This window comes from Anneissia japonica, unplaced genomic scaffold (genome assembly GCF_011630105.1).
Source record: "Anneissia japonica isolate Jap-2015-1 unplaced genomic scaffold, ASM1163010v1 scaffold287980_len571666_cov165, whole genome shotgun sequence".
Taxonomy (NCBI): Eukaryota; Metazoa; Echinodermata; class Crinoidea; order Comatulida; family Comatulidae; genus Anneissia; species Anneissia japonica.
The window spans coordinates 68,218-81,122 of NW_022720008.1; the positions used below are offsets into that span (position 1 = coordinate 68,218).

Consider the following 12,905-nt stretch of genomic DNA (forward strand, 5'->3'; position numbering starts at 1 on the left):
AAAAAAAAAAAAAAGTTGTACCATTAAAGTCAGAGGATGCTGCCATAGTTGTTAGTAGTATACTATACAGCTGCTTTGCTTTGAAGTTGACTGTTTACAACTTTATCAGTAGAAGCCTGAATGTGAAATAAAACTCCACGATAAAACGTAAAAAAAATAATGCAGATACGGTTTTGGGGGAGTGGGGCTGGATGCAATTACTTTTTCCTGGACAATTGAGGCAGTGACAATTGGTGTAGACTGGGTTCCAGTCCCTAATCTTTGTCTAAATCAGTTGAAATGCTTAAGAATAAATCGATTTTGGCACAAATGGCGTTTCATATTACTTATTTGCATGGCAAAAAAGTTTCTCAACATAAACTGACGCTGGTGGCGCTTTCCAAAATGCACTATTGTACTACGAAAAATCCATAAATTAGAGACTTGTGGCAAGTCTACAATTGGTGGTGCTATAGATTCAATATAACGCCTCCCCCTGAGTCAGCAATAACCTCATGAATATTTATAGATTTTCCTGCTGCTGTCGAGGGTTTATACGATATCCAAAGCAAGTGGACAACATGCATGCAACACCGACAAGCTGTACTGTACAGGCGCTGTATAAATCCAGAATTATTATTATTATTATTAGTAGACCTATGATGGAGAAAGTGTTAAACATCCATATACTTGAACCTTCTTTTATCATTAAAGAACATAACATAAATCTAAAAATAAATAATAATTAGGCTGTTATCTACAAAATACTGTAGGCCTTATTTGTTAGGGATGTATGGTCACTCAAACGTACATTACTGAAGCAACATAGAAATTGTACGAAATAATAACCAACATACAATAAGTATGTAATACAGTAACAACATAATTTTGACCATAAGTAATCAGTATTTATTTCTAAAATATATATTTCAGAATTATAATAAAAAAGGGGTTCAATTATTTGTTATGGATGTATTGTCACTCACGCGTACATTACTGAACCAACATAAAATTGTACGAAATTGTACGAAATGACACACCAACATACAGTAAGTATGTAATACAGTAGAATTATAATTTTGACTGTAAGTAATCAATATTTATTTCTAAAATATATATTTCAGAATTAAAATAAAAAAAGGGTTCAAGTCTGAGGTGTTCAACTACTGTACTCTTCATTATAAGGCTTGCCAGTTAAACCATACGCCTGTATAATGCCTACTACAGTTTGCCTTCCATTTCGAGACCACTTTTGGAACCTGAAAATTTGGGGTGATCTTGGCGTTGGTCCGTAATTAGAGGGCTGGCTTTGTGTTAAAAGATTGAAGATTGTTATTTGGGTCTTTTGAAAAGTGGTCTCAAATTAGATGGTGCACTGTACTTGGCTTGAGCCTTGCTTATTGCATCGCATAATCGCACATGACGTATCAAAACTGCTGTCGAGAATAAGAAACTACTAATAAATATTCATGAGTTTATTGCCAAATCTTGAAGTTAATATTTTGAATCTATAGCGCCACCAATCACCGCTACCTGAAAGTCCTGGAAAAAAAAATCTGAGGCCTGGACTACAGTTATATCCAAATTTAAGCCATTACCGGTCATTTAGAGGTGCTATAATTTTAAATTTTCTTACCTCTACCTCATGGTGTTCCTGAGGTGGTCTAGACGTACGTCGGCAACCCATGGGTTGTGAGAGAATTTTAAACAATTTAAGTTTTCATACAATAATGATTTACGCACTACAAATTTAATTTGAATGACCTAAGAATGAGTTGGGTATAGAAATTAGAACTAATTTATAGCAATCATTTTGCAATGCAAAATTCATCTTAATATGAAATCAGCAGTAACATATGTTCTCAATATTTTTTGTGATGCCATGTGAATGACCAAATATTGAGCACTCTAATTTATGGTATGTAGCATGAATAGAGTAACAAGTCAAAAATAAGGGTGACTTCTATGATAACCGGAGGTCGTGGGAAGCTATGGCAATAAATTCTGGGTCGTCAGGAGTAGAAGGTTGCCGACTGTAGATCTAGACTCTACATTTGTTTTTGTTTTGGTGAAGCCTCGCTTCTAATCCTGGATCCACCACTGATTTCACAGTAACCTCAGCTCACCATATGCTGAACAGATTTTTGTTGGTCACCAGTGATAGTGTATTTTATTAGCTGAACCTGATCGATTATTAAGCCTAAGAAGCCTATGCCTTTTCAGCAAGGCAAAATTGATAGGCCTAGGTGTATTTACAAATTTCGTGTTGCATATTAAAATTAATCATTTATACAGTGGGACAGCATTTTTTGATAAATTGAAATATTGTAAGTTTTAACCCATTTAATTATTGAAGATATCACTATTAATTTTAATACTTACCTTTGATTGTTCTGAATATAGTATTTGATCGGAAGTAGTTAAGTAAATCCTTTGAATTTTTTGCTGCAACTGACACTGACACTCTGAAAAAGGGAATTGTACCTTTGTTGACAATCGAATACACCTTTATGCCATTCAAAGTCTATAGGATACATATACTGTACTGTATAATACATTTGTTTTCAATTCAATGATTTTCTTGCTACGCCTAACCTTTTTTATCATGTAAATTGTGATTGAATAAATAAAAGATAAAGAGTGGCAGACAATTAGTAGAAATACACTCATAGTAACAAGAATGTCTGTATACTTTGTATACTTTCTTACTTCCTTAATCCTCCATAGTATATATAGTAATATTTTTTTTTTTTTTTTTTCTACCTAAATCAATAAAATATAAGATTAAAAATTCAATCTAATGTTCTCTTTCATTGATTAGTCTATAAGTATTGTTATAAATGTTGTCATTCATATTTTATGTCCGCTTTCTGTTATTTTCAAATTCAAAATCAGTCACATGACCTTTCTTAGTTAAATTTTAAAGGAGTTAATTTGCATATGACACAGTACACTTGATGGCCACTAGCTATACCACAAAACATATACTGTATTTGCTATTGTGATACAACATATTCGTCTGTCATCGTCATTAGCAATCTGCAATGCTGCAGTTCCATTTGTGATTTGAAATTCAGTTCCTCCAATTATCTCTTTGATGCGCTTCCGATGTTAAACATGTCCATGAACATATTATAAACATTTTGTAAACAGCTAAAAAGAGACAAAATAAGTTTTTAAAATTTCAGTGGATTACATTTTATTTTATTTTCATTTATTTATTTGATGAACATTTACAAAAAGAGTGACAGTGAAATACAATATGAGAAAAACAAAAATTAAAATACTGGACAGTGATAGCTTAAGCAAAATACATTGGTATAACTCAAATGAGCCAGCTATAAGCAAAATACATTGTTATAACTCAGATAAGCCAGCTATCCTTTAAAAAAAAATTAAAAGTGATTCGGTTGGGAACTATAAATCCCATCATGCATCACTTGCATATTTGTTGATTTTAGTAGTAGCCACGGATACGTGAGGAAATCCCTTGTTTCACACGTAGGCCTACATACACACTAACAGATATGAAATGAAATACATAATATTGTGTTTTATGAAAAATCTAGTGACACGCACATGACCGCGAAGATTTCTGAACAACCTTGAGCCTAGGCTCTATCTATATAGAGCCTTCATTGTCACATACAGTAGTTGAACTAGCCGTTTTTGTGATACAACACGGCTTGTTATCCAGGTAACTTTTAATTATTAGTAGTGCCTCTCCCGCAATAATCATTTGCCAATCACTTTCCACAATACAATTTTTTTTTTTTGCAGTGTGAGAGAATCGAGTATGAACAGCCTAGAAAAGGTCACATGTCAAATTGTGAGGTCACATCCTGCAATGTTCAGTCCACCAAAGTGAGTTCAATAAGACACTTTTAACACATTTATTTTTAATTTTGTTCACATCTAACAGGAGGATAAAAGCTGCTTTATAAACTGCCTGCATGCCCAGGTGTGACATTGACATTGTTTTCGACTTCAGTGGGTGGAGCCCTGTTCTGGATACTTACACCGATAGCGCAAATGCTTTTTCTAAACTGTTTTAGTTTAAGTACTGTAGTTTAAGTCAAAATTATTTACTGCTTGTTATCTTTTCTTTTTGTAAAGCGTATTGAGGCTTTCTTTTGCAGAATGCGCTATAGAAGTATGGAATTATTGTTATTATAAACTAAAGGTGTGTTCACATTGGATTAAAACTGACCATTCAGAAGGGTAACTTAACCTTTCTAAATTTAACCACTGCTTGCTTTTGGATGTAATAGCCGAGGCTGTGGCTAGCTATGCACAAATTTTCCATCAAATGTGCAACCAGACAATTTATTTGAAAGATGTATAGACAAGTGCAAATCTGAAAGTTTTGCAACACAAAATCTGTGAAAAAGCGAAAGATGTAAAAAAGGGTGGGTATGCCCCTGTTTTTCCCAGTTTTCTAATTTTCAAAAATCTGTATCTCATTCACCGTTTCTCATTTTTTACTCAAAACAACTTTTTTCTGTCTTAGAAAAATCAATTTAACAGCATATCAAACATTTTTTTTTCTCCGGAGCCTGACTTTAACATTTTTCATTATTTTGTTTACAAACAAAAATTCATTCTTTCTGGATATGATTCGCTCACTTAAACTCTACAGTATTCATTATAACTTTTTGTAATTTATAAATTTGAAATACATTTGTAAGGGTCCACTTATTAATATATACAACACATGTTGAGTAGTTTTACCATGGAAAATGTTACAGCTCAAATCAAAGAATTTTATCAAGATTTCAGATAATATATCAACCTAATTCAATATTAATGAAGATTTTGTAGGTTTTAAAAGAATTCTAATGTTGAAATCCACAACTGCTTCTACTTATGTAGGTGTATTTTAGTGTTTCATTTAATTTTAATATTGCTATATTTTAACTTACTTGTTTTCTAATGATAAGTTATAAACCATTGAAAAGCACTGCTCTGTTGGATAATAGTATGTCTTATATAGCACACTACACAATATTATTTAATTGTTTTTAATATTTATATTTTAAAAAAGAACCAATTGATTTTTTTAATCTTAAGCTGTGAGAAAATGATGTGTTGTCTGGTGCAGCAGTCTTGTGAGAAGATTGATAGAATTAGAAAAGTTGCCGGGCAAATATTTTTACGTCTTGTTTATTCCGAGGAGCCCTCCATACCTGATATCCCACACCATCAGGAAATCATGGAAGTCTTCCCAAAGTAAGTACATTGCACATACATAGTTTATTTTATAAAACATAAATATACAAAATATAAATAGTATATGCCTCCTTTTACTACCATTTTATTTGCAGGAGTTTTTATAAAACCATACAATTTTCTAGCATGGCAATTAGTGAAAAATGATATCAAATTATTTCATTCACTAAGAGAGGATGCTACATAGGCCTTAAGATAACAATGTTTTCATGGGTTTGTGATGTCATTTAAACTTGGTATGAAATTTTCTTTAAAGGTCTGATGTTAATGAGTTGAACTGGGCAGCACCTTCAGATGCTTTCCCAAAAGTTACACGCTTACTGAACCTACCCAAGTACAGGTACTCAATCATCTTGGGACTGACTGTCAGTGTTGGAGGCCTAACAGAATCACTTGTAAGTCAAAATCTGTTGCCTGTAAAATCTAAATTTGCATGTAATTCGGATGGGATGAAGTATTTGGCATGATACCAGTTCATGTAGGGCAAAACATCACTCCTATGATATTTGTTTTTATTTAAACTGGCATTGAAATTGCATTTGTAGTACCGGCTGCTAATCGGGGATTAGATTCAACACTAGTTACTAAGCGCAAGCTTGTTAGTCTAGTGGTTATGGTGCCACAGGCTATTTTTTCTGAATGTTGTGGATTTGAGTCCCATCCGAATCACTTGCAAATTTTTTTGGATATTGTTTTTGAATGTACTGAGTATTCTGTATGATAATTCTTCAGGTAGGCAAGACATCACTGCTGTGATATATTTTTGATGGAAACTCAAATCGAAAAAGCATTTGCAGTACCCGCTGCTAATTGGCGATCGGATTCTACACTAGTTGCTAAGCGGAAGTTCAGTAGTCTAGAGGTTATGGTGCCAGGATAGTTATCTGGAGGTTGTGGATTTAATTCCCACTCGAATCACCTGCCAATTTACATGGGAACATACTGAGTATTCGCTATCACGTCAGATAGGGCAAAACATCACTCCTAATTCTTAACTTGTGTAATATATTTTTTTGTAGGTAAAATATTCAAGTCAGTCCCTTACTGGTTTCTTGACAAGTCTGAAGAATGAGGAGGACTTAAGCACCTTCAGTGATACAATGCTGGCAGTGTTCAAAGACTACCAAAAAGTGGACAGGTATATGATGTAGTCAATTGATTGCGTTGTTAAAATGCATGTTTACGGACAAAATTGCGAAGCAGTTTAGACATTACCATCTCATAGTATTGTACAAACTTTTCTTTTTGTTACATCACTAGAAGATTTTGTGCAATTTCCTGAGGGTCTTTTCTAGGGATGGCATTGTCCAGGATATGTACTACAAGCATATCAAAGTTTTTTGTAAATACTTATTAATGATCACTCAATTTTGTATTTCTAAACCTCATTTCATATCCATTTAATTTGCTTATATATATATACATCACTTCTGATTTGTGTAATTTAATATATTCAATTATTTTTTATATTTGATAATTTCATTATATTCAATATATATATTTTATCCTTCAATTTCTTGCAGAGTTTCAGTTCCAATGTTAAAAATGATTGATATTCTGTTGACACATGGTTGTTTTAATGGCATGGAAGGCAAACAGTAAGTTACTACAGCAACAATATCACATGATATACCAAACCAAGTAATGCTTTTATCTTTAGCTGTTTTGTGGACAACACACTTAACCTTTGAAGAGCTAATGGATAGAACATCACAATTTTGTATATGATTTTGTATATGACATTTGTGGCATTCCAGTACACATGTGGTGACCATGAAAACAACAAATGCATTCTAATTGTTTATACTATTTCTGAAACATGCTTATTTATGCAGTATTTACTTCCCCTACCTGCTAATTAATTTTGCAATTTTGAAGTTAATAATACAGTACTTACAAAATTTACAATTCCAGATGGATTGAAGTGTTAAATTTTTGTTATAATATTTTTAATAGTTTAATAATAATAATACTGTAAATAACAATAATTCTCTATTTGTCCTCATTCTGATTGGAAATTGGAAATTTGGGCTAGGCCCCTGGGAACCCACAGCAGCCTCAGTGCAGCATCACCCGAATTAACCACAAACATATAACAAACACTGTTATATGGTGTGTCCATAGCATGCCTAAATCTTAATATGAGGGTTATGTAAGGAGACAAGCGATTAGCCTCCAGTTAAAACTCCACACAGGCCAGGTTTGAACCAGGATCTTCAGCACAAGAAGCACGAATAATACCTCTCTATAATAGCCAGATGCTCAGCTTTATGTTTATATTTGAAAGGCATATTCATGGCTTGCATCATATTTAAAATCACAGCTATACTAGTTGTGATCCACAGTCCTGATTTTTTTATTGCAGAAATTCATTCTCACTAGCTTTACTAGAAGTGTGCAAGAAAGAGATATTAAAAACTAAAGACATCCAAAAAATGCTGTGCAGTGTAGATGTGTAAGTACATAATTATTGTGTGTAGAGCTATCTTGGTGTTGAAGGTTCTTCTTGACCAAAAAAATATTTACCAATATACTCAACAACTGTGTGTTTGTGTTTTAAAATGAATTGTTTTTATTCGTACGTTAAACTTTCAAATTTTATTTTGCATCGTCCTGAATTAGGTTTTGTGACTTACTCCTATTCAAAGGTGAGACTCAATCTAAAGCATTCTCACAAATTCTCATCTTTTTGGGTCACAAGTATCCAATGGTAAGTATGTATTTACATGTGATGCAGTTATAAATATAATTAAATTAAATGTTTTCCTTGTTACTGATAAATGCTTACATAAAAATAAATGAATTTCTTAAAGACAAAATAATATTATTGATTATTCTTTATTAAAATATATGAAGTTAACAGTGTAGTGAAGCAAGCACACATACTGTAATTTATTTTTAAAAAAGTACTAAAGACTCAACCATAAATTTAAGTACAGTTTTGTAAATTTTTTAAAAATTACTTCTTAATAGATCCGAAAATCAACGGCAAATAAGCTTTATGAGACATTATTGATGTTTGATGATTTGACTCCAGAAGAAAATCAAGAAGAGATATTAACAATTCTGGGTGATACCATGTGGTGAGTTTATTTTAATTATTTTATTAGAATCATGTACTACGAGAGAGTAACCCTAAAATACAATATAGTACTACATAATAAAGGAATGTATAGGTGTAATTTTGCCCTACCTGACGTGGAAATGTACTGATACTTAGTACGTTTGAAAACAATTGCGAAAAAAATCACACGTTGTTCTCGGGTGGGACAAATTCTAATCAAATTCTTCAAACTAGTTGTGTCAATTTAATTGTGTGTTACAATGTACCTCAGACAACTAAATACAACCCCATTTTTTCATTTGTTTTAGGGATGATGAAAATATGGACAATATACGTGAAATTAGAAACAAACTTTGTGATCTAGTTGGAGTTTCAAGACCTAAACTGGTGGTAAGAACAATATATCAATATATAAATATATTCTAAAAACAATTTAGTAACTTACCTGACTGTTTGCTGATACTTTACTTGCTTTCTCCAGTAGACATCATGTGGATTCTTTGTTTTCATTTAATTGTTAAAGCTTATCTAGATTTTACCAATGTATTTATGTAATGGAAAATGGTTGACATAATTTTTGTAACAGAAACAAATGAAATCTTTAAATTTGTGATGATTTCCAGGGTGGTGTAAAGAAAGCTGCTGTTGCTAAGGGTAATGATGATGATATGGACACATATAAAGGTAAGCTCTTAAAGATAGATAAGGTGTTTTTTTTAAAATTATAATCACATAGAAGGCCCACTACTTGCAGATTCGATATGTAATTTCTACCTAATGATTTTAGGCTGAAAATTATTAGGTTATACTTTTGAAATCAATGATATTACCTTTGCAACAAGAAGATAAATTTTTTTTTTTTTTTACAGATCTTCTTGGCAGAGTTGGATACTAGATGATGTTTTGTGTTACTGGATTCAATTTAAAAAACAAATATCTTGCTATTATACTGTACTTTTGAAATCTATTTGCAATGTTCAATCATTACTAGACATTTAAACGTGGTTGGCGCAACAGTTGTAGTTGTAGTTGTTGTTGTTGTGTAGTTGGCCTGTACAAGTTTGATCTTCATATTGTTAAATGGATAATCCATAATTTCAAAGTGTATACAAATTGCAGCATTGCGCCGTCTGACAAACACTAAATAAAGAAATACGGACACTCCGGCCTGTACGAGTGTGATCTTCATATCATTAAATTGATAATTTCCTAGTTTTCACTTGTTTTCAGTTTTCATATCTTAAAAGTGATATAGAATTCTGTATAATACTTGTTGGTGGTGATTTAAAGTGATTTGTGAATCGGAATAATATTTGGCAGACCTTAATAATAATAATAATAATAGAAATAATAACTTTATTTAAAGCAATGATGTGATGCATTTCATTGTTCTTCATTTTCATCTTTCAAGTCAAGATAATATTAATGAAATCATGATAAAAATGATTTGCCTGTATATATCATTTCCATAATTGCAAAGTGATATACAAATTTTAAAAATAAGTGGACAGGCTTTAATAGTGGTTTTTTTTTTTATTATTTCCATATATCTTTTAAGTGATATGTAAATTAAAATAAAAATGTGGGTGGTGCTTGAATGTATTTGCTTCACATTTGTTCAAATGAGTTTGATTATTAAATGTGGAGAAGATGGAGTTGGATACTAGATGATGTTTTGTGTTACTGGATTCAATTTAAAAAACAAATATCTTGCTATATACTGTACTTTTGAAATCTATTTGCAATGTTCAATCATTACTAGACATTTAAATGTGGTTGGCGCAACAGTTGTAGTTGTAGTTGTTGTTGTTGTTGTGTAGTTGGCCTGTACAAGTTTGATCATCTTCATGTCGTTAAATCTATAATGTGAGCAGAGCTTTCTAGTTTTCACTTGTTTCCAGTTTTCATATCTTTAAAGTGAAATGGAATTCTGAATAATACATGTGGGTGGTGATTTAAAATGATTTGTAAATCATTTGGCAGACCTTAATAATAATAATAATAATAATAGTAGAAATAATAATAACTTTATTTAAAGTAATGATATAATGCATTTCATTGTTCTTCATTGTCATCTTTCAAGTCAAGATAATAATGAAATCATGATAAAAATGATTTGCCTGTATATATTATTTCCATAATTGCAAAGTGATATACAAATTTTAAAAATAAGTGGACAGGCTTTAATAGTGGTTTTTCTTTTTATTATTTCCATATATCTTTTAAATGATATGTAAATTAAAATAAAAATGTGGGCGGTGCTTGAATGTATTGGCTTCACATTTGTTCAAATGAGTTTGATTATTAAATGTGGAGAAGATGGAGTTGGATACAAGATGATGTTTTGTGTTACTGGATTCAATTTAAAAAACAAATATCTTGCTATTATATTGTACTTTTGAAATCTATTTGCAATGTTCAATCATTACTAGACATTTAAACGTGGTTGGCGCAACAGTTGTAGTTGTAGTTGTTGTTGTTGTTGTGTAGTTGGCCTGTACAAGTTTGATCTTCTTCATGTCGTTAAATCTATAATGTGAGCGGAGCTTTCTAGTTTTCACTTGTTTCCAGTTTTCATATCTTTAAAGTGAAATGGAATTCTGAATAATACATGTGGGTGGTGATTTAAAATGATTTGTAAATCATTTGGCAGACCTTAATAATAATAATAATAATAGTAGAAATAATAATAACTTTATTTAAAGTAATGATGTAATGCATTTCATTGTTCTTCATTGTCATCTTTCAAGTGATATGGAAATCATGATAATAATGATTTGTTTATACTATTTCCATAATTTCAAAGTGTATACAAATTGCAGCATTGCGCCGTCTGACAAACGCTAAATAAAGAAATACGGACACTCCGGCCTGTACAAGTTTGATCTTCATATAATTAAATTGATAATTTCCTAGTTTTCACTTGTTTCCAGTTTTCATATCTTAAAATTGATATAGAATTCTGAATAATACATGTGGGTGGTGATTTAAAGTGATTTGTGAATTAGAATAATATTTGGCAGACCTTAATAATAATAATAATAATAATAGAAATAATAACTTTATTTAAAGCAATGATGTGATGCATTTCATTGTTCTTCATTGTCATCTTTCAAGTCAAGATAATAATGAAATCATGATAAAAATGCTTTGCCTGTATATATTATTTCCATAATTGCAAAGTGATATACAAATTTTAAAAATAAGTGAACAGGCTTTAATAGTGGTTGTTCTTTTTATTATTTTCATATATCTTTTAAGTTATATGTAAATTAAAATAAAAATGTGGGCGGTGCTTGAATGTATTTGCTTCACATTTGTTCAAATGAGTTTGATTATTAAATGTGTAGAAGATGCAATATGTCTGTGAAATTTCCAATATTGATTATATGACTAACTTGTTTGTCAAGAGCTTGATAGGAGAAGGCATACCCACCATATTGACCATTATTGACCAGAACAAATTCCAATATTTTTGGTCATTTTTTCAAGTAGAGGTGGAGACAACCTGAAGAAAATCATTGTTCAAGGTTCAAGGAAGTCACCTCATGGTCTTCCAAATTTACTTTGGACAGATGGAATTAGGCACCTCACAGGGGTGTCGATTAACACAGCCTACAGAACAGCATTAGAAAGGGTCGCAAATGGTCAGTATAATAACCCATAGGACAAAGAGGATTAGATGATGCAAAGTAGTTATATTTAGAATCGCCATCCTGCATTATTAAAAACAAGAAACATAACAGCATCTCTGGTTTTTTTAAAGTTTACTTAATACAAAAATGTATTCCGGTATAAAACCATAATGTAAAGAACTTTAATAATATTTCTCATTTCTGGGGATGCCAATTGCGAATGAAAACTACTGTATGTTTAATTGCAGTATTGAAACTCCTGAATGTCAAATTATGAAATAATGTACATTTCCAACAGGTAAGCTAAGCACTTTATGTTTGTCTCTTATCCTGAAGTTTACATAGGTATGTTTCTGCTATGTTTGATGTTTTATGTTCGACTGGAATTCGAGGCTGGGTGTTTATAAATTCCTTTGTTTCCAATGGCAAGATTAGGTGATGGCGATGATGATGTTTGTTGTGTGTGTTGATGGTGATCATGGTTGTGTATGGTGGTGATGGTCTAGGTTGTGGTAATAGTAGTTGTCTTTCAATTATCCTGTTACTATATTGAAAGAATTTCAAGTGATTGTTATAATTGAGCTGAATACGTAATTTGTTTTTAAAATTCTGCATTGCTAGATTTTATTAGTGTTGATCAGGACAGCTAAATTGAGTGGTAAACTCAAAAGGTTGGTTGGTTTTAGAACTTATATTTTATGATTGTGTACTTTTTAAGTGTATTTTCTTACTAAAACAGTGTTTTCTTTGCATATTCTGTAATTCTAGTCCTATTATTTGTACAGGCTAGTTTATCTTTGAGGCCGATTTTCTCAAAACCTGGTTCTTATACACCTAAACTATAAATAAATGCTAACATCTCTGGATCTATTTATCCTAGGGAAGCCATTCAAAGGCCAAATTAAATCTTATAATGTGATCAACCAAAATGTAATATAAACTCATTTTTTGATTTTCTAACGATGAGACTCATTTTGTAGTGAGACTTCACATATACC

General features: G+C 31.5%; 2 protein-coding genes across 4 annotated transcripts in view; one reads left to right on the plus strand and one right to left on the minus strand.

Moving 5' to 3' along the window:
• The window catches only part of LOC117111158 (tripartite motif-containing protein 54-like), a 7,537-nt gene extending 5,113 nt beyond the window's left edge, over nucleotides 1-2,424 (minus strand). Inside the window, exons 1-2 of the mRNA XM_033254031.1 lie at nucleotides 2,362-2,424; nucleotides 22-116 (exon numbers count right to left, since the gene is read on the minus strand). Coding sequence (XP_033109922.1) covers nucleotides 22-46 — 25 coding nt within the window. The 5' untranslated portion in view covers nucleotides 47-116; nucleotides 2,362-2,424. The remainder of the gene's footprint in view (nucleotides 1-21; nucleotides 117-2,361) is intronic.
• Nucleotides 1-12,905, plus strand: part of LOC117111156 (tubulin-specific chaperone D-like) — a 46,273-nt gene that overhangs the window by 30,813 nt on the left and 2,555 nt on the right. The window contains exons 26-36 of one of the 3 annotated variants that reach the window (XM_033254026.1): nucleotides 3,760-3,843; nucleotides 5,050-5,208; nucleotides 5,465-5,603; nucleotides 6,228-6,346; nucleotides 6,732-6,806; nucleotides 7,574-7,663; nucleotides 7,831-7,918; nucleotides 8,182-8,291; nucleotides 8,581-8,662; nucleotides 8,896-8,956; nucleotides 9,142-10,729. In XM_033254026.1, coding sequence (XP_033109917.1) covers nucleotides 3,760-3,843; nucleotides 5,050-5,208; nucleotides 5,465-5,603; nucleotides 6,228-6,346; nucleotides 6,732-6,806; nucleotides 7,574-7,663; nucleotides 7,831-7,918; nucleotides 8,182-8,291; nucleotides 8,581-8,662; nucleotides 8,896-8,956; nucleotides 9,142-9,167 — 1,033 coding nt within the window. In that variant the 3' untranslated portion in view covers nucleotides 9,168-10,729. Of the gene's footprint in view, nucleotides 1-3,759; nucleotides 3,844-5,049; nucleotides 5,209-5,464; nucleotides 5,604-6,227; nucleotides 6,347-6,731; nucleotides 6,807-7,573; nucleotides 7,669-7,830; nucleotides 7,919-8,181; nucleotides 8,292-8,580; nucleotides 8,663-8,895; nucleotides 8,957-9,141; nucleotides 10,730-12,155; nucleotides 12,206-12,905 lie in introns of those variants that run through there. The other 2 variants (XM_033254027.1, XM_033254028.1) reach the window with 2 other exon arrangements.